Below are 20627 nucleotides of genomic sequence, written 5' to 3'. Positions count from 1 at the left end.
ACATAGTACATATTCATTGTAGAAATATGGGCAATGCAGAGAAGACACACAGAAGGGACTGGAAACATCATTCGCAACTTTGCTACTCAGAGAGACCACCATTTGGGCTTCACAGACAAGTGGGCTTATTCTAAGTAGCCACTGAATGATCTTAAGGGCTGTCATTACGTCTGTCAGCCATGAGCTATTTTTATGACCTATGAAAAGGACCAAATTCGACCCCTTCCTGTCAATATTGTTAGTTTGTTGATAATGCATTTTATTTCCCTTCCAAGGAGAGGGCAGTCTCAGGACAAATGGAGACAAGCAACCTTGTCTACCAGCTATGTGACCTTGGGCAAATGTCTCTGAGGTTTGGGCTTGTGATTACAGTTCAAGGCAGTAGAAACAAACCCAATGTGCAGGGTCTCCTCCACAGTCAGTCCTCAAGTGTGGCAGCCTGTACCTTTTCCTTCCTCTCCCAGTGATGTTCTAGAAAAGCAAAGTGTTAAGGATATGCTTTTAATTCTAGGCAGCTTGTTCTGCACTCCCTGATGAGTGAGCATCATGCAGTTAATTCTAATGGTTTGTCTTGTTAATGAGGGGAAGTTGTATTATTGGTTTAAATGAAGCAATTAAGTAAAAGAGATGGCTTCATGTTAGTAATCCGCACACCCACGGCAGATGAGGACAGATCGTAATGTCTTTACCGCGTGAGTCAAAGCAAGCATTCGCACCTTCTCCTTCTCCAGCAGAGGTTTTGGTAACTAGAATCGCTCAGGATGCTGAGGGTGGCATTAGCCAGAGATGCCCAGAGATTTTTAGAAGCACATTTAAAACGGAGCTGGGGCTTCAGGGCTTTTTAAAAGCCATCTATGCTTGTTGACTGTGGGACCTAAGGTAGAATATCGCCATTGCTCCAAACTCAGCATCTCCAAATCCAGGCTGCAAATTGAAATTATCCACGGGACTTTTCAAACCTATGAAATGGGGGCCCTGTACCACACCCCATGTAGCAGAGGTCCTCTAGGGAATGGGCCCATGCAAAGGGATGTTGGGAGCCCTCCATGTGATTTCGCTACGCAGTGAAGATGGAAGTCGGAGACCATAATTGGTGCTGGCTTGTTGCCTGCACTACAGTAACTCACTGTCAAGTGTAGAACTTGCAATGTTGAGTGTTCACCCCGATCACTACTCTAGAGACAGAAACACTGAAATGTATTTTGGGACTCTAAGGGTTCACTTCCTGACCTGGTGTGAACAGAGACTGTACTTTTGTTTCCCAGCCGCCCAGACCCGAATAATCACATAGAAACTATATTAATCACAACACTGGCTAATAGCTTAGATGTGTTCCTAACTAGCTCTTATATCTTAAATTAACCCATTTATATTAATCTGTGTATCACCACGAGGCTGTGGTCTACTGATAAGGTTCCAGTGTCTTTCACCTTTGGCAGCTATGTGGTGTCTCCCTGACTCCACCTTCTTTCTCCCTGCATTCAGTTTAGTTTTCCAACTTAGCTCTATTGTGTCCAGTCACAGGCCAAAGCAGCTACTTTATTCATATCCTACAGAGTGGAATCCCACATCATCTCAACTCTGCTGTCTATAAAAAGGAAGGTTTTAACTTTAACATAGTAAAATTACATATACAAAACAGTTATCAAGCAAGAATTACAGTTATAGTATTTAGTCTATTTGTACTAGGCAAAAATAAAAGAAAATATTCTACCATTTATCTTTGTGAGTCTAAATTTCATATCTCATTTATTTTTTATTATAACTAATGAAAACTATAACTATAAATGTCTTCAACTCCATCAAAGATCCCAGAAGGATATAATATTACCTAAGTAAACAGGAAGTGCATTGTAAGCAACTTCCAAAACTCTAGAATTGACAGAGACATCTTGCTGTCTGGACAGTCACCCAGAGTTCTTCTGTACTATTGAGGCAACCATCTTCAGCCTACAGGCCCATAGTATCCAGCAGACCTTTTCATGAAGCAGGAAATTTGAAAGACTCTTTCACCTATATTGGCAGTTAATCACTTTCTTTTATGTCCTGCAGAATGTCTGATAGAGTCTTTCATGAAGCAGCGACCCTGAAGGATTATCTTACCTTCTTTAGGCAAGGTCATCAGTCAGTTTTCTGTGGGTCCTGCATGTCCAGTTTATACAACATACCATCAAACAGTCCAGGCAAGAGCAGTTTCTTGCCCGAATGGCTAGCCTTGTCACATTGAAGGAAAATTCCATAATGAGTTTCTTCAGTGCCCATCAACCTTTCTGAAGTAATTGGTGCTGCCAGAAGCAGACATGTCTCACTGTCGAGAACCATCTAAGTTCTTAAAATATTTAAATTCCATATTTTGTAGGTCTTTGAAGTGTTGAAGATTATCTATCAAGTCGAATATATCTCTGTGTATATAGAAGCCTAACATAATTAAAAGTTTGATTACAAATGGCTACCTCTTAATCTGTATTTTTTAACTATACATTACATTTTTAAATGAACTATATAAACATATCTTAAGCAAGAGTAAAAATACACATATAACAAAATTGACCTTAATTTTATATCAATAAACCAAAGTTCACACCAATGCAAAGTATTCATTTTGATATCATATCCTCCCTTTTTTTTTCTTTAGAAAGAGATTGACAGTGACCATTAACCACTTATACTGAACCCCTTTTAAATGAAAACCAACATTTATAAACAATCATTTTGGGGATTTGGGCATAGTTTTCTTTAAACTTCTTCCTGCTGTTTGTTGGGCAAAGTATTTTAGAGTTTGTGAGACCTTTGTGGGGGGGATCTTGTTCCACCAAACCCCATTAGCCTGGAAGGAACCCACAGTTTCTCATCTTCTTTAGAAACAAAAGCAGAACACCTTTTACAAAGTAACAAATCCTTAGACTCAAATTTTGAAGTCAAAATACTTTTAAAATATATATGTAGATTTAACTTAGCAGCCCTAGAATGAAATGTCTCTCTGCAGTCAAAAATTCAAAGAAAACACAATAATATACATAATCTAGACTCGCTGTGCATATTCCATCTTCATGTGGCTTATTTTTCTTTACTCTATTACTTTTTAATATTTACTCCTTTGATCTTTTGACTGTCTATACTCTTTTATATTACTTTTACTGTTTCTTTAAAGATTTTGTTTTACTTTTTAAAACTATTTCTTTCTACAACTGCCTATACCCATTTTCCTTTTTTTTTTCTTAAGCCTATGTACATTTTAAAACATTCTGTGACCCATTCAGAGGTTTATTTTTGTCTGAATCTGTCTTTATTGTGTATCTGTAATCATTTGCTGACCAGGAGAGCTTTTTTAAAATGATAATCAGGCATAGCTTGGACTAACACTGTGGCTTTGTCTGTTTGTTGGCTCTGCCCCATCCAACATGGTGGAGGTAGGTTCTCTGCCTCTGCAAGCCATGCTCGTCACCCCAGCTCCAGGGATGCAGCAGGTCTACGTCACCATTAAGCATCTTGTAACACTCTGCTCACAAACCCCATTTAAATTCTCTGTAACAGGACTGCCTGAAAGAGCCAGAGTCGTTCATGCTGCCAGTACAAACCAGGAAGCCATTTCCTACAGGAGCCGCACCTTCGCTTGCTGCCTGAAATCAGAGCCTATCTGAAAAAAAAAAAAAAAAAAGTAGCTACCAAGAAATTGCTCTTGGTTCTCATTTTTGTGGATCCAGAAGCCCTCTTTTTTTCTTAAGCTTTTTCAGGTTTTATATGAATCCATGCCCCAGACAGTAGGTGCCATTTGTAAACAGAGACTGTACTTTCATTTCCCAGCTGCCCAGACCTGAATAACTACACAGAAACTATATTAATTATATCACTGTTTGGCCAATAGCTTAGGCGTATTCCTGGCTAGCTATTACATCTTAAATTAGCTCTTTTCTATTAATCTGTGTATCACCACAAAGCTGTGGCCTACTGGTAAGGTTCTGTCATCTTTCTCCTTCGGCAGCTAATGGAGTCTCCCTGACTCCACCTTCTTTGTGCATTCAGTTTCATTTTCCTACTTAGCTTTATTATGCCCTGCCATAGGCCAAAGCAGCTACTTTATTAACCAGTGGTTATAAAGCATATTCACAACATACAGAAGTAGAACCCTACATCAACCTGGTACCTTTCATATGCTTCTAAATTCCTCAAACATTCAGAACCAAGATTCTAAAGGCTGCTGTTGCTCAGAGCCGAGGTAGTTCCTGAACTCCAAATAAATTAGTATTCTTGTGACCTGCGTAGGTTTGGGAAGCTGATCTCTCTCAGTGCAAACAAGTTTCCCAGTTCCAGATTTTTATGCCAGATACAGTGTTTCTACAGTGATCAAATCATTAGTTTTTTTTTTCCCCACGTGTATGTGTATTATATACATGTATGAGTCAGGGCACACATGTGAGTGTGCACATGGTGAATAGAGGTTGATATCCCGTGCGTTCCTCAATCATTTTCCACTTTGTGGGATAGGTCTTTGACTGAATCTAGAGCCCCGAGACCCAGCCTGTCTGGCTAGCCAGATTATCTGGGGGATCTCCTGTCTCAGTCTCCCCAGTGGTGTGATTATGTGTGGGTCAGTATACCTGGTTGGCTTTTACATGGGTTCTGGAAATTTGAACTCTGGTCCTTATGAATTCAGGGCAAGTGTTTTATGTGTTGAGCCATCTCCCTGAAGCAAAAAATAGCATATTCAAGAGTTCTTTGCCAAACAAAGCTTGTCTTATCCAGGCAGGAGCTTTTCCACATGCAAAGAGAATTCTTGAAGGAAAGGACAAGATGTCGAGCCCTGGAGGAGGAGCTGGAGAACCCCATGAATGTGCACAGATGGAGGAAGCTTGAGGTAACACCTGCTGAGTATCCTTCCTGTCCCCAGCTTTCCTCTCCACACATTCAAGACTCCTAACCTAAAGCAGGGTGAGAGGTTCCCTTCAGTTTCATGATATGCATATTGTCACCTATGAGGTAAAACTGAATCAAATATAAATTAGGTTGTTTTAGAACCAGATGGTTAATTTGACTTTGGCTTTAAAAGTCTTGGACAAAATCCTACCTGCCCCTAAAAAGACCCTTTGAAAGCTATACATTGCTTTCATTGATGGGTATGTATCTTGCTTTTCAGGTAGTTTTGATCTTTGGATTGACTATTAATTGCCTTTGGCAATCTCTCCCACCAACGTCTTAGCCATCTTTCAATTGGTTTTGCATTCTTCCATTTTCTGAAGGAAATAGGGTTCGGTGACTCAATCTTTTCAAAGGCCTAGACTGTGTTAGCCAACCCCTTTCTCTTAGGACCTGGGGTTAGAGCCGAAAGTACTCCTGGTGAAGGATGAGTAATCGACTTTTTCTGTGGCTCCTGTTAGGTAACATGACCAACTCAGCAAAGAACTGCTTGGTCAAGACAAAGATGGTCCCCTCTTTTAGTTGTACACAGCAATGTGGTGCCAAAAGGGACTTTGGCTAAATGACCAATTACGATGTTGAGAGATATAAGCCTATGGCACAGCAAAGTTCAGTGCAAGGTGGAAAATCATCCAGATAGGATTTCATTTTTATTTTCTTTTAATGAAGAAAGTATTAAAGTTAATGCATTATAAATTGTGTAAATACAAGGCCTGGATTTTAACAACATCCAGGACTGCCAAGTGAATGTGTGCCAACTCATGTCCAGCTATGTGGGCATCAGCTGGTGCTGGGCAAGCAAAGTCATAGGCAATGAAATATTCCTCTTTAGTGCCCCAAGTGGAACAGCTGACCAACCCAGTGATTACCAAGGATCTGCCTGGGAAATGGACCTGAAACTCTCACACCTGCTTACATCACTGTAGTTGGAAACTGTTCCTGGCTGCCCAGACCTGAAATAATTATAAAGAAACTATATTATTTAAAACACTGCTTGGCCAATAGCTTATGCATATTTTTAACTAACTCCTTTAGCTTAAATTAACCCATTTATATTAATCTGTGCATCACCACGAGGTTGTGGCCTACAGGCAAGGTTCCAACATCTGTCTCTTCTGGTGGCTACATGGTGTCTCCCTGACTCAGCTTACTCTCTCTCTCTCTCTCTCTCTCTCTCTCTCTCTCTCTCTCTCTATATATATATATATATATATATATATATATATATATATATATATATATATATATATCTTCCATCTTGGCTACATTCTGTTAACCATTGGCCCAAAGCAGCTTCTTTATTCATTAACCAATAAAAACATCACATATACAGAAGGACTTCCCCAGCACATCACAGTAGCCCAGTCAGTGGGTTCTCACTTAGATCTTGGAGGTTTCCAACTCCATATTAATTTCTATTTTAAAAAAATACAGACTCTGGGGTGTGGTTGAAACTATCCAGCTGCTGATTTAATTCAAAGTGTCTGTATGCTTGAAAACAAAGCCTTGAATCCAAGTGCAAAGGACAGATGGTCAGTGTACACCTGTAGCTCTTGTCTGAGAGAAACACACGTAGCGGCTGAGGGAGCGTCAAAGCTGCCCAGGTTCATTCCATCTGACTGCTCGGTGCCGCAATTCGGTCCCGCTGCCTCCCTTTAGGCAGATGTTGCGTCCTGCAATCCTTCCCCGTTGTGGGCTGCATGGGGTCTTCTGGTTGACAACAATTTCAGGAAGTTAGTCCTGTGGAAACCTGAGGTGGCAGGGAAAGCCCAGAGCATCCTAATGAGAGCCGCAGACTTTGTAATAGTGCACGTCCTGAATCCAGCGGGGACCCCCCCAGCACTGGCCGACGAGTTCTTTGCTCCTAAGTTTTCCCGTCTGTAAAAAGGGAAGACTGATATCTCCTCACAGCGGTCACGTGGCTAAAGTGTGACATCACATGGTTGTGAGATGATTAGGGTCTTTCCTTCCGGTGGGGCAAACACACTCAGTTTTCACCTGCAGGTTAATCGGCACCGTAGTCGAGACAGCGGGAAACTGCAGTCTACTCTTGGGAGCACGAATTTATGTCAGTGTCATTTGCTATGCCTCCTTTTCTTTTTGGCTTCAGTTCTTTGTGTCCTCAGTCTTCAAGTGGGAAAGGCATTTTAAGAAAGCAGGCATTACTTCACACAGACCACGGAGCTCTGAAACTAATGCTGTCTCCCGTCGCTCTCCTTGTACAGGCCAGTGACCCCAGTACCTTTGAGCTGATCCAGAAAATTCACACCCTGCAGAAGCGACTCATCAGCAAGACGGAAGAGGTGGTGGAGAAAGAGCTGCTCCTTCAGGTATGTCTCCCTGCTTGTGCTCCCCAAACAAACATGGCCATCTCCAGGAGCCTCAGAACTGGTGGCTTGGCAGTGGTGCATGCCTCGTCCTAAACTGTAGATGGCAACAGCGGCTCACACACGAGCAGACAGCCCGATTAATTGTTCTTTTATGCTGCAATCACTGATATTTCAAGAATCCCAGAAAATGAAGTTCAAGGCTAGACTTATTGCAGTCGGGCAATGTGAACATTTTCTAACTTTCCCGCAGTTCTATTATTTGTCAAATTATTTTAACCACTTTTCTTCCTATCTTCATATAGTGTGAAGTGCTGTGATTTCAACTTTGAAAATGGTTTTCACATAGAGCACAAATGATGGTCCCCAGGAGGGTCTGTGTGAGTGAAGCGGAAAGACGTGTTTGAGGATGTGGGGTGTGTGTACATGGGGGTGTGTGTGCACGGGCGAGGTGTGTGCACACTGGTGCACATTCATGTGAAGGCCAGAGGAGGATGCTGGCATCTTCCTTATAGCCACCCACCATATTCTCTAGAAACAAATTTTCTCAGTAAGCCTGAATCTAGGCTGGCCAGTGAACAAGCTCCCAGGATCCACTTATCTCAAGCCTCCTGATGCTGGGGTTACCGGAATGTCTGACATGCCTGGATTTTACATGGGTGTACAGGAGTCAAACTCAAGTCCTCAGACTTGGATAGTAAGAGCTCCTGCCCCCGGAGCCATCTCCCCATCCCGGCTTTGAGATTAATCCTGGCAGTTTATCAGTCACAGAGGCCATCACCACCAGCTGCTGCTGACGCTGCTGCTCCCCCCCCCTTGACCTTTTCCCCTCCTCCCTCCCCGGTCCCTGCCTCTCCTTCATCTTTACCAGGCCCTTACCCTGTGCTGGCCACAGTGTGTTGTGGAGGCTTTAGCTATCCTGTCTCATTTCCTCCAAGCAGCTCGTGTGTGAGCCGGATCACCTGCAGGTGGTGGTCAGAAAGCTGGGGCCTGGAAATGTAAGGATGAGGTAAAAAAAGGCAGGTCTGGCACCAGGTGGTCGGGACTGGCATTCTGCGCCGCGGCTATATGATTGTTATTTCTCTGCACCTGAGGTTCCCAGGCTCTATTAAGGACAATAGAACCCATTAAGATGAGCAGCGTAGGCACCGAAAGACCTTAGCCACACTCAGTTCGTATTAAATATCGATTCCAATGTGACCTTAACTATTGGGTGACCATTTGTAGGAGTAGGAACTTCTACACACGTGTGAGAGGAGCCTTTTGCCTCTCTTCTACTTTGTATTTGACCTTAGATGTGTTTCCTCTAAAGTTGGCTGTACAGTATAGCACACAGCAATTGGGACATCACTGCATGGAGTGAGCATGACATTTTCCCCTGTCCTGGAGACGAGCACAGTGATGGAGAAGGCAGGTTCTGCAGTGGGCAAGCACTCTCTTCAGAGGTTGATGGGTTAGTGACTTAGGGGGACTCAGAGAGGTTTTTCAAACATTCTTTTCACTTACGGAAAGCAGGGATTGTAGTGCCAGTTCTCATTGAAGGAATATTCCTAACTTAGGGGTCTTGCAGGGATAGCCAATCAGAGCACGGGCATTGGGGACTCACCAGAGTGTGCACTGTGCCTTTAAAAACGCTATTACAGTGTTCTACACCCAGGCCAGGCAGCTGGAGAGCAAAGGCTTGAGACTCCAGCCAGCCAGTCACCCCAGAACCCCCACCGTCCTTGACTTCACTCTCTCACATCTTCTGTTACTATTGCCACTTTGTAGAATTTAAAGAGAATCAATTTTGTGTTGTGTCAAAACTCAGTTTTTTAAACATGTTGTTTTGTATTTTATAGAGAGTCTGTTCTGTTCTATATAGGGGAACATAACTAAGAAAGCATGTTTGTCCCTGGGTGAGTGACTGTGGGCCACAGGAGTGCAGGTGCCTGTGGGGACCAGGAGCCTCTGATGCCCCGAAACTGGAGTTGCAGGCAGGCAGAAGCCTCCTGATGGGGGTGCTAGCTGCCAGACCTTGGTCTTCTGCAAGTGTTGCCATCTCTCCAGCCCCTGGCACTATGGCTATGTTGTTTATTTCCTCTTATATACTTGGATTTTCTCTGTTCTTCAACTTTGTCAAAGTAGAGGCACAGTCGTGAATCTCTCCCCTCCCCTCTTCTCATCTCTCCTGCCATCTCATTTCATCTTTTCTCTGTTTTTGGCATTGAAGATTGAACCATGCATGTTTGAGACAGGAGTTCTGTCCCTGAGCTATGCCCACCGCCCTTTTATTTTCTCCTAGAGGCATCCCAGTCCATAAAATATCTTTTAAGTGACACCTGAGTCCCTTCCCATAGGTTTTGATATAGATGGTATTTTTATTTAGTTGTAAATCTTTTCTCCTTTGAGAATTGCTCCTCCATTGAGAATAAGTCTGAAGGATCCCTGTTCTTTCTCCCGTGAGAATGAAGTGTGCACTTTAATGTCTTTAGATCCATGCGTATTTAGGCTAACTTTTTCTTCTGGTCTTCCACTGAGGACTGTAGTAGGTGTGGTCTTTGGAATCTAATACCGCCTCTGAGCATAAGTGATCACTTAGAAGTAAATGATCCTGGGGTTTGAAAAAGACGCATGCCTTCCACACATTGTGAACTCAGAGAGATCCACCTGCCTCTGCGGCTCCAGGGTTGGGATTAAAGGCGTGCGCTTTTAAGTTCACGCGCAACTTGATTTCTTTTAGTTGTGTTATATATTTTTTTTAACTTCAAACACTTTTTGGTATGATCATAAGGTGAGTAAAAGGGTATGATTTTTAGTCATTTCTGGAGGAATTATTTATTCAATATTATACACAAGAATGCTAAGATTCACCTGTTACTAGTATAGCCAGCAGCACTCTTTAAAACAATATTAGTATATTTTTGAATTTTGGGGTGTTTTTTGTATTTTGGGCAAATCTCTTGTAAAATAAAAAACCATCTGGCTCTGGTTTTGTTTTAGGTGATATATTATAGTTCACTAGTGTTTACTATGGTTCCTTTTGATCTTCTTATTTCACAGTATTTATCCTTACTTATTGTGTGTATGTGTGTGTTTCGACATGTACATGCACACCTCACATATGTGTGAGTGCAGGCATGCATGTGCCATGCATGGTGTGTGTGGCAGTCAGGGGTCAGCCCTCAGGAGCTGGTTCTTTTCTTCCATTGTGGGATCCACAGATGGAACTCAGGTCATTTATCTGGGGACCCACGTGCCTGAGTTTGTTTCTGTCAGGTTCCCTAGACAATGTCACTCGTTTAGAGTAATATTTTGTATTAGGCTCTCAACTTGGGACTCTTTGGACCATTTTGTCGACATGTATTGGGATCCTGGACTTGTGACAGGAGTTGGTAGATCTTCATTCCTAGAGGGACCTTGTTTTTCCCATGAGAGTCCAAGAGAGATGGGTCCTTGTGGTCTTCCTGGCAGAGGTAGAGCATTTCTGTCTGTCTGCTTGCTTTTGGCATAACTCTTATGTGGAGGATCCCAGTCACCACTCTCAAGCTCACACAGGCGCAAACCCTCACTGTTGTCCTGCTGGGGCCTCTCAAAACCAAGTTTTTTACTCACTGAGTATCTCCTGGCATATGTCACAGTTCACAGCTTTAAATGCAGGACACCTTTTGATTTTAACCGTAGAGCCAACCACATGCAGACTGCTTTGTGGTGAAAAGCATTGCATTGCTTTGGTTAGGGTGTCACATACTTTGTGAACACCACAGTTTAAGATTTCAGATTATTTAGCTGATAAATGGTCATCATTAGGAACTGTGTTGTTGGTATGAATGAGAAATATCCCCCGTAGGCTCAGGCATTTGGACACTTGGTCCCCAGTTGGTGGCACTGTTTGTAGAGGTGTAAGAAGTACAGCCATGTTGGAGGACATGCTGGAGGAAGTGTGTCACTGGAGGAGGTGGCCTTGAGCGTGCACAGTGTCATCCTACTGCCTCTTTGCACTCTCTGTTGCCTGCTTTCAGTTTAAGACGCCATCTTCAGTTTCCTGTGCCTGCCACCAAGCTTGTTGCTTGCTGCCCTGCCTGGCAACCATGATAGACTCTTATGCCTCTGGAGCTATAAGCCCAAATGTGCTCTTCCTCCTGTGAGTTTCTTTGGTCACAGTCACAGCCAATATGAAAGTGACATATAGAGGTCTCACCGATTGCCCTCCTCATCTGTAAATTTGGACTTGAGTGTGCTAATGGACATCGTGTTGAAGGGAGTATTCAGTTATTAGCAATGCCATCATCAACATCAATTATTTTGTTTGTCACAAAGCAGTTTTTATAGCTCTCCAAAGTCTCACTTCTTCTTGAGCAATCCCTCATTTAGTCTTTATGATTGGCTGCTACAAAGGGCCTTAGCAGTCACATATCCCCAGACAACAAGCCTTGATATGTCAACAAAGCATGAAATGTTCCACAGGATTGGTCAGTTTTATTAAAATATTAGAAAAGTTCCCAGCACTTACAGAAGAACAATTTGTACAATTTTGAAGATCTGTGGTTGAGTTCTTTTGAGTCCCTGGGTAACTTTTAAGGGATGATTCTTTTTTTTTTTTTTTTTTTCCTGTGTTTTCGCGAAAGAGCCACTCCACCATTTCTAAGAAGCAGATAGAATGAAGACTGTTTCCTTCCTACTGGACTGGGGAGCCTTAGGAACTGGGGAGCTTCTCATTATCCCTCTGGCTTCTCTCCCTGCTAAGGGCTCAGCAAATGCAGATGTTCTAGTCACTTGTTTGTTGTTGTTATAAAATGTGACAAAAATGACTTAAGGGAACAAAGGTTTCTTTCTTTGTTCTTCCTTTCCTTTCCTTCCTTTCTCTCTTTCCCTCCCTCCCTCCCTCCCTCCCTCCCTCCCTCCCTCCCTCCCTCCCTCCCTCCCTCCCCCCCTCACACACACACACACACACACACACACACACACACACACACACACACACAGTTCCAGAAGGACACAGTCAATCTTGGCAGGGACGACTTGAGAGCAGGCAGGGAAGGTATGAGAGGAGGAGCAATAGGTTGGCTTCTAGCATCGTATCTGCACTCCGGAAGCAGAGAGTGGAATGGAATGCTGTAGGGCATAACACCTCAAGACTTACTTCTCCTGGTCCACTACCTCCAGTGAGGCTCCACCTCCTAAAGGTTCCACAGCCTTGCCAAATGGTGTCACCAGATGGGTTCCAAGAGTTCAGACACACGGGAGACATTTCATATCCAAGCCATAAACATCTAGCCAACTCCTCATCCTGGGATTTTCACTGTAAGTATGCGTTTTTTCTTCAGGGAACCCCCTCTTCCCTGGTTAGTGTCTTTGATGAAGCTCACATCACCCCTGTGGCCAATGCAATCATTAAAATTGTGCTTAGCGGGCTGGAGAGATGGCTCAGTGGTTAAGAGCATTGCCTGCTCTTCCAAAGGTCCTGAGTTCAATTCCCGGCAACCACATGGTGGCTCACAACCATCTGTAAAGAGGTCTGGCGCCCTCTTCTGGCCTTCAGGCATACACACAGATAGAATATTGTATACATAATAAAGAAATAAATATTTAAAAGAAAAAAAAATTGTGCTTAGCATGTATACTTGCATGTGTGTTCATGTGTGACAGTGCACATGTGTGTGAGGTATCTGTAGAGGTCAGGGGTCAACTTCAGTTACTGGCCCTCAGGAACTGTCTGCCTTGTGTTTTGAGAGAAGGTCTTTTATTGGTCTAGACTTATGGTGTAGGCCAAGATGTCCAACTCGAGCGCTCCAAGGGTCCTCTCTCTGCCTTCCTGGTGCTGGCATTATATTCATGTGCCACAGCACTTGACTCTTTCATGGAAATCCTGGGTCTTAGACTCATGTCTGTTCAGCAGATACTTTATCAACAGAACTACCCCCCAGCCCACCATTGTGCGTTTTGACACTTTTGTGCTAGCCTATAGGCTCCACAGAGGCAATTGTTTTTCTTCCAAAGCTGATTTCTGAGTCTTCCTATTGATTATCATAGCCCTAGCATCATCCCTACTAATATCTGTGCAGCGACTGATTAATCCTGGAAGAATGATGGTCCTTTGAGAATCCATACGTCTTACAGACATGGAGTTCTAATTTTGGGCCAACAAATTAGGGAATTATTCTTCCTGTTGCCTTGGTACTTTGCTATTAAGTTTGCAGGGGTCTGGGGTTTACTCTTGGTTTATGGATCTGTCTGTGTTATCTTTGTATACAGAGGCAGGCTGACTCCCACGGGTGTGCTCCAAGTCTGCCCCTTGCTGTGAGTCTAGCAGACAATGGTCCCTGAGCTTCACATCGCAGTTTTGGTGGGAAGATAGAGAAGGCTGCATTATTGCCAGGATTGGAAACTTAGAAGTGGATGGGGGGCGGGGGGTTAGCTTGCTGCTGTCTACCAGGGTTCTCTCTCCTTTAGCAAAGCCTGGGCAATCAAAACATATCTACATACATTGCTGTTACTCTGCTCAGTCCCCGTGCTTTCCCAGTCCACAGGATTGATGACAGAGTTCTTTAAAGACATCTGTGGAATCAGGCTAGCCTGTGTGTGGTGATGTCTGTCATTACATCATCATATTTGTCATCATCATCATCATCATCATCATCATGTATCCTGAATAAATATTGAGATAAGGCAAGGTGTTGTTAGTACAGGGAGCTCAACCTCTTGTTGCAGGCACTTGCTAGCACAAGGCTCACTTAGAGCAGCGGGGATTTTCACCTCAAGTGCTTAAGTAACTTTATAACTTTATTTTCACAGCCAGGCAAGAAATTGGAATCAGTGAAGTGAGCTTTGCGTATTGGAATCAGAAATGTTTATTGTTGGTGCTCTTGGAGCTCAGAAGTGAAAAGAAGTGCTGGGTATTGCAGCGCAGGGCACTGTGGGTCCCCTCTCTAGGAAAGAGCTATCAGAGTCAAGACGTTTGTATATGTCTTATATACAAACTTATATATCACTTCATTTCTCAAGGCCAGCTGGAAATGAGCTTGGTATGTTGAGTATTACTAGCTAACAAACCTTAAGAATACCAAATGGGCCTTTTAAAACTTAAGTCTTGAACTGGAGAGATGGCTCAGTGGTTAAGAGCACTGGCTCCTCTTTCAGACGAACAAGGTTTGGTTCCTAGCACCTACATGGCAGCCAAAAACCATCTGAAACCCCAATTCCAGGGGATCTGATGCCCTCTTCTGGCTTCTATGCACACTGCCTCTACATGGTGTATTTGCATATGTGCAGGCAAAAAAATTAGAACGTACTAAAACAACTTAAACAAAAACAAAACCCACATGCCCAGCACCCTTGGGTGGCAGATGGGTGGTTTGCAACCCCAGCTTCAGGGCCTGGAGAGAAAGGAGAAACGAAGAAAGGACGTCATGGGCCTCTTTACTTGGTTTGATTTCCTAGATCTCATTCGCTGCTGTGGTTCCTCCATGGAAATGCAGAGCCCAAGACTGAAGGAGTTGAGGCGCCAGCTTGCTGTAGTGTGCTGGTGTGGGTGCTTGGAGGTGAATCCAGTGGAGAGGCAGGGAGGTAAAGAATGCTTTTTTGGGCAGGGCGGACAGGCTCCACGAAAGAAGAGCTTCCTAAAGCTCTCCCTTCTCTTGTGGACAACGATTCTTGCTTTATTATTGTGAGCCATTCAAAAATGTAAAAGTGTGTCCTGGAGCATCGGGAGAACCTTCAAGGATAGTCTCTATCCTCTCCTGCAAGGGCAGCAGAAGCACTCTGTGTCCGAGGGTTCCCTGTGGCCAGTGCATTCTAGGACGAATGAAGCCAGTTGCATCCTCGTGACAGAAGCCCTCTCAGTTCTGTCATCGTAGTGACTGTGACAACAGGGTGATGTGGGACTTGGACAACACTTTGGAGTAGATTTGGGTACCCCAAATCAGATGCTGGGGGAGGGGAGGGAGCTGAAGGAGTCCAACAACTTCTGAGATTCTACTAGGAATCAGAGAAACAGCAGGAGAGCAGCTCCCTCCAGGGGAAGGAGGCCAGGGTGTCTGTTCACTGCTCCCTCTGAAGGGCCTCTGTTTGCCTCCACTGTCTCATGAGATAAGCCCTGGCCAGAGGCAGGAAAGCTGAGTCTGTGAATGCCAGAGGTAGGGGCTGCCAGACTACTCCAGGAGCAGATGGCCATCCCAGTGACTGAGGCTTGCCAGCTTAAAAGGGTGCATTTCAGGATGTTCACAGGACAGGGCTTGGGTGTGAGATGTGTCAGCTGTATGGGATCCAGCTTCCTGGTGGGTCCTGAAGACCTTCAGCCAGCAGACCACCCCAGATGGGATCCTCAGCAATTCATCTCAGTTGTAATTGCCCATCCAGCTTTGGAACCAGCGGTGGCATCTGCCATTCAAGTTCTCTCTGTGTCCCACTGGCTTCTATTTCAGCTACTACCCAGTAGTATCCAGACAACAAGAGCGTGAGAAGGAGCCTCAATTTTGTAGTAATCACGGTCTTTCTTATTGAATGCTCAGCGTGTGCCAGGCACCATGCTTGCCCTCCCCACAGGCCTCAGTGAGCCACATGCCAGAGAGTCAGGGCAAAGTGATGGGTGGTTCACCTGAGGAGTGCTACCATCTTCAATAAAGAAAATAATTGACCTTCTAGAATGTCCTCACTGAGTCAGCTTTACCTAGAGGACCCATTATACAGATAAGAATGACGGATTTTCTCCCGTGAGGTGTAGCAGCGGTGATGTCCTCCCAGGAGGGTGCTATTTCAAGTGTGAAGATGACTGGAGACCCCCACGAACACCGGGTGAGAAATGCGAGGTTGGGGAGTTCAGATGTGTCCTGCCTTCCGAAACCAACACACACGTCCTTTCACAGGCACGCAGACTCCGAGGTAGTGGGCGTGGCCTCAGGTGCGTAAACCACGCACTGAGTTGGAAGCTGCGGCTGCTTTGCTGACACATGGGTCCTGCCCTTCGAGGTGAACTTTCCCTTAAACTTAATTTCATGACTGATTGGACAGAAGACTAGTTTACTTTACTGTAAAATGGCTGGAATGAGAGGAGGCCGTGGACAGTTCTGCACGAATCTCCTGCTCTATAGGGGAACAACAAGCCTCATGTAGCCCATTTTCACATAGTTCTCCACCGAAGACTTGGCAATTTTCATAACCTCCTGACCATCCCACATTTATGGGACATCTACTAAAGTTGTTAAATGCCATGGGGATGCTTGTGAGAGTCTTACCATTCAACTGTCGTCACAGAGCCGTTTCCTGTCACAGAGGAGAAAAATCGTAAGACACAGAAAGGTTAAGACTTTTTCCCAAGGCCCTGTGACTGGGACCTGGGGGAGTTGGAATTATATGTTGGCGGTCAGCCTCCAAAGATTCTTTTCTACCATAGAATGCAATGTAGAAGCATCCGGGCACTGAGTGCACCGTATACAGACCACCCTGGGTGTCCTCAGAGCGAGCTCATTCTTGTCACGGCATCTAGAGACATGGCATTCCAGGCCTAGTCTGGGGCCAGGTCAGCAGCCCTAGCACCCCCGAGAGCTTTGCAGAATTGCTGTGTTTCAGAGCTCTCCAGGGCCAGCATACCACAGTCTTCACCTTTACACCACCCTCGGTATTCAGGACACCATTTAGGTCTAGAAGTCGGTCACCTTCTCTTTGTGGGAGACTTCAGTGCTCCAAAGCAAGAGCCCTGGTGTGGGAAAACACAGGGGCTCCCGGGCTCCTGGCCTTGCCGTGTTGTGCCACCTTCTCACCTTGGTTTCCTCCCTGAAACCTGGAACTTGTCACCTTGTCAACACTCTCCTATTGTTGGGTGATTAATGGAGAGAATCGTGTGAAGTGCTTAGGAGAAAGCTCGAGAATTAGGCAATGCTAAAAAACAGTGATTTGATTTTGGTCGTTTGCAGTGATGATAACCCCAGGCTGTGGCCCTCAGTTTTCACACTCCAGGCACCTAAAATATTTGGAGAAAGACGTGTGAGTGACCAGGATTTGAGGACTGTTGCTGGACCAGCAAATCGCCCACGTTCGTGTGAGAAGTCTCAGGTGTTTCTTTGTTGATGGAGACATGATGATTCTGATCGTCTTTGCTAGGAGCCTGAATAGATTTGGCAGGAGCTTCAGAGAGTTTTGGAGAGCAGTGGGAGCGAGCCAGCCCTGCTCACGTTTCCGGAATGCTGAGTGGTGTCTAACCACCTATGCTGACCATTCTGTTCCGGCTGCATCCACAGCAAACTCAGATAAGGGAGATGCTGCTGTTTTTATTTCATGGGGGAGGGAGGTGAACTTGGCCATGAACTTACACAGGAGGGGAAACAATACCTGGCCAAGCATTTACTGCTCAGAAATGTCAGCACTCTGATTATAACCCAAGGTTTGGGAAATGAAGGCATGGCATGGGCTGTGCCTGACCCATTACGTGTTTCTCTGTGGTCCTCAGGTAAAATGCTGGTCATTTATTTAGTTTGTCAGAAAAAAAAAAACCCAGAAGAATAGTACTCTCTCTCTCTCTCTCTCTCTCTCTCTCTCTCTCTCTCTCTCTCTCTCTCTCTCACACACACACACACACACACACACACAGATATGAAATTTAGGGCTCAGAGTCCAGAAATTCAGCTTTAATTGACACACATTATTTACTTATTGACCACGGCTGTCCTTGTGCTATCAAGGTACAGCTGAGTAGTCGTGATGGAGACTGAATGGCTCATAAGGCCTCTGTATAGCACTTACCATCCGACCCCACACAGCAAAAGCTTGCTGACCCCTCTTGTAGACCTTAGTCATTGGAATTCAGAACACAGCCCCTAACTGCTGTTCTCTATTACCTCCACATCACTAAACATTTCATTTCTGGGACTAGTTCCTGCCTGCCCCCATTCCAAAGTAATTGTTCAATTATTTAACAACATCTTTAGGATTTGGAAGGCTGAATTCTAATATTGTGACCCAGTGGCTAGTGGTATAGTCTCCACTAAACATAATGCATGTTGGATCTGTTGGTGTCTGGACCAGAGGTGGTCCACCCTAGAGCTGACTGAGATGATTGGAGATGTTCTCTCACTAGAGAAACTGAGGCAGAACAATGCTGAGAGAAACCCCTCTCGGTCAGTGGATGTTTGCTCTTTAATAGAATAAAGGGAAGGAATGGGGCGAGAGAGACACAGCTTCCCTGAAGCCTTGCTGGCCTGGGCAGAGGACAACAGAAGATTTAGAAATAGCCGTGAGCATCTCCCCAGTTTTCCACAGTGTTTTGTTTATTTACCACCTCTTCTTGGGACTTTTGAGGGGTGCCTGCTTTATTGTATGGGCTCCTATGGGAGGAGGAGAGGAACAAGCTCTCCTCCTAAATACTCAGCACTCCCCCAAATAGCACTGTTAGTGGACTTGGGGGGTACAGCTGGCTTATTTGGACCGTCAGCTCCCAAATCATGACACAGAGGTCTTTATTAATTATGAATGCTGGCCTTTGTTTAGGCTGGTCCCACTAGCTCTTATAACTTTTTAAAACCCATTTGAAGCATGATTAATAAAAACTCAGAGACAGATATTGGGGTTCAACATGAAGACCAGAAAAGCAAAGCAGTCAGCCACTGACTCTTACCCCCACCTCAGTTCAAAAATGGTGATCTTGCCTCCAGGAAACCTCAGAATGAGACCGAGAGCTGTCTCCTCCTGTTTTAGAATCCTCTCCAGTTCTAGGATTAAGGGCGCACACCACTACTGCCTGGTTTCTATGGCAAGCTAATGTGGCTACTGGGATTAAAGGTGTGTGTCGTTGCTGCCTGGTCTGTAAGGCTGGCTAGTGTGGCTGTTTTACTTTTCTGAACTTCAGGCAAGCTTTATTTACTAAAATACAGATGAAATGCCACTACACCCATTTCTTTTAATGTGTTATGCCTTGGAGTTTTTGCCTTTCTTTCCTTCTGTATGCTCCACTTCCCTGTTTCCTTCATGTCCAGCTGACTGGCTGCTGGGTGTCTCCCTCTCTCTGTCCCTTGTTTTCTCCTTGAGCCCAGATTCCTCCTCCTACTTCTCTCTGCTCACCAGCCCCATCTAACTCTCCTCTTCCTAGCTATTGGCCATTTAGCTTTTTATTAGCCCAATCAGGTGCCTCAGGCAAGTGAGGTAAAACAAAAACATATCTTCACATAGGTTAAACAAACGCAGCATAAAAGAGCCACACACCTTTACATAGTTAAAATAATATTGCATAATATAAATATAACAAATCTTTACAAGGTAATATTCCACAGTATGGGGACACAGTCTGTTTCCCAAGAAGTCAAATTCAGCAGCTCATCCTTGAGAAAGTCAATTAAAGCAGCCTCATTAATAGTAAAGTAGAGGGAGATTTATACAATGTGGCCACATTGGGAAGAGGAACAAAGTGATCCTGTGGCCTGTTCCCTCCCCCCAGCTTACCTTTGGGGTCCTGAAGTGAGATGAAAGTTTAACTAGAAGGCCAGGGATGTGCATGTCTAAGGGTTCCGTCAAGGTGTGGTCTTGCTCACTGTCGCCATGTCAATGCTTGCACTTTGAGCTCATCCCGAAGGCGGCCTGACAAGTTGTTACAACTGTGTTAGCTCTCCAGCTCGTGCCAGGATCCCCAGCCTTCTTCCCCCAGCAGGAGATTCCTCAGGGAAATTCCCCTTTCTTGGAGTCTATGACTTCATTAGTCTGATAGTTAGATTGGGGGTTACAAGTGTCTCTGTAGAATACCCTTGTTTTTGCCAGGACATTTACATGATCACAGAAGAGACCCAAGCACCATTCAACATAAACTTGTGGGGGACTTTTTATACTTAAGTCACAATGTCGGGCATCATTCTTTGGTTTCTAAAAATTTCTTGATTATATCGTGTCTGCTTGTGCGTGTGTCTGTGTGTGTGGGACCCTTGAACCACAGTGTGCCTATGGAGGACAGAGAACAGCTTGTGGAGTCGGTTCCTGCCTTTCACATTTATGTAGGTTCCAAGGATCAAACTCTGTTTGTCAGGCTTGCTTAGCAGCAAGCATCCTTACTCACTGCTCTCTCTCTCTCTCTCTCTCTCTCTCTCTCTCTCTCTCTCTCTCTCTCTCTCTCTCTCTCTCTCTCTTGTGTGTGTGTGTGTGTTCAGTCTTAAAACTTAAATTAGCATGCCTGCTGATGCTCCCAAAGCTTGAGTGGAGTTATGCAGGTCTAAGAAATTTACAATCCAGGAGCTGCTATTTCGTTTCCTGAACCTCACAGCAATTCCGTTCATCAGATCGGGGAATGCTGGCTCAGAGAGACTCGTCTGCCCTCTGAAGCAGTTCCTCCAGGGCTGGCAGCCTTAAGAGAAGGGCGGCATTGTAGGTTATCAGGACTCTCAGCCTCCCTGTGGAGAACAAGTGTTTAGTATGCAGATGTTTGGAGATACT

The 20627-nt window shown here is 44.6% G+C and overlaps 1 protein-coding gene across 1 annotated transcript in view; it reads left to right on the top strand.

The window, feature by feature from the left end:
• Nucleotides 1-20627, top strand: part of Cfap58 (cilia and flagella associated protein 58) — a 107963-nt gene that overhangs the window by 52877 nt on the left and 34459 nt on the right. The window contains exons 14-15 of the mRNA XM_057779264.1: nucleotides 4744-4855; nucleotides 7140-7244. Coding sequence (XP_057635247.1) covers nucleotides 4744-4855; nucleotides 7140-7244 — 217 coding nt within the window. The remainder of the gene's footprint in view (nucleotides 1-4743; nucleotides 4856-7139; nucleotides 7245-20627) is intronic.

Source organism: Chionomys nivalis, chromosome 8 (genome assembly GCF_950005125.1).
Source record: "Chionomys nivalis chromosome 8, mChiNiv1.1, whole genome shotgun sequence".
Lineage (NCBI taxonomy): Eukaryota > Metazoa > Chordata > Mammalia > Rodentia > Cricetidae > Chionomys > Chionomys nivalis.
Note: the sequence above shows the minus strand (reverse complement) of the source record. Positions and strands in the feature narration are given on the sequence as shown.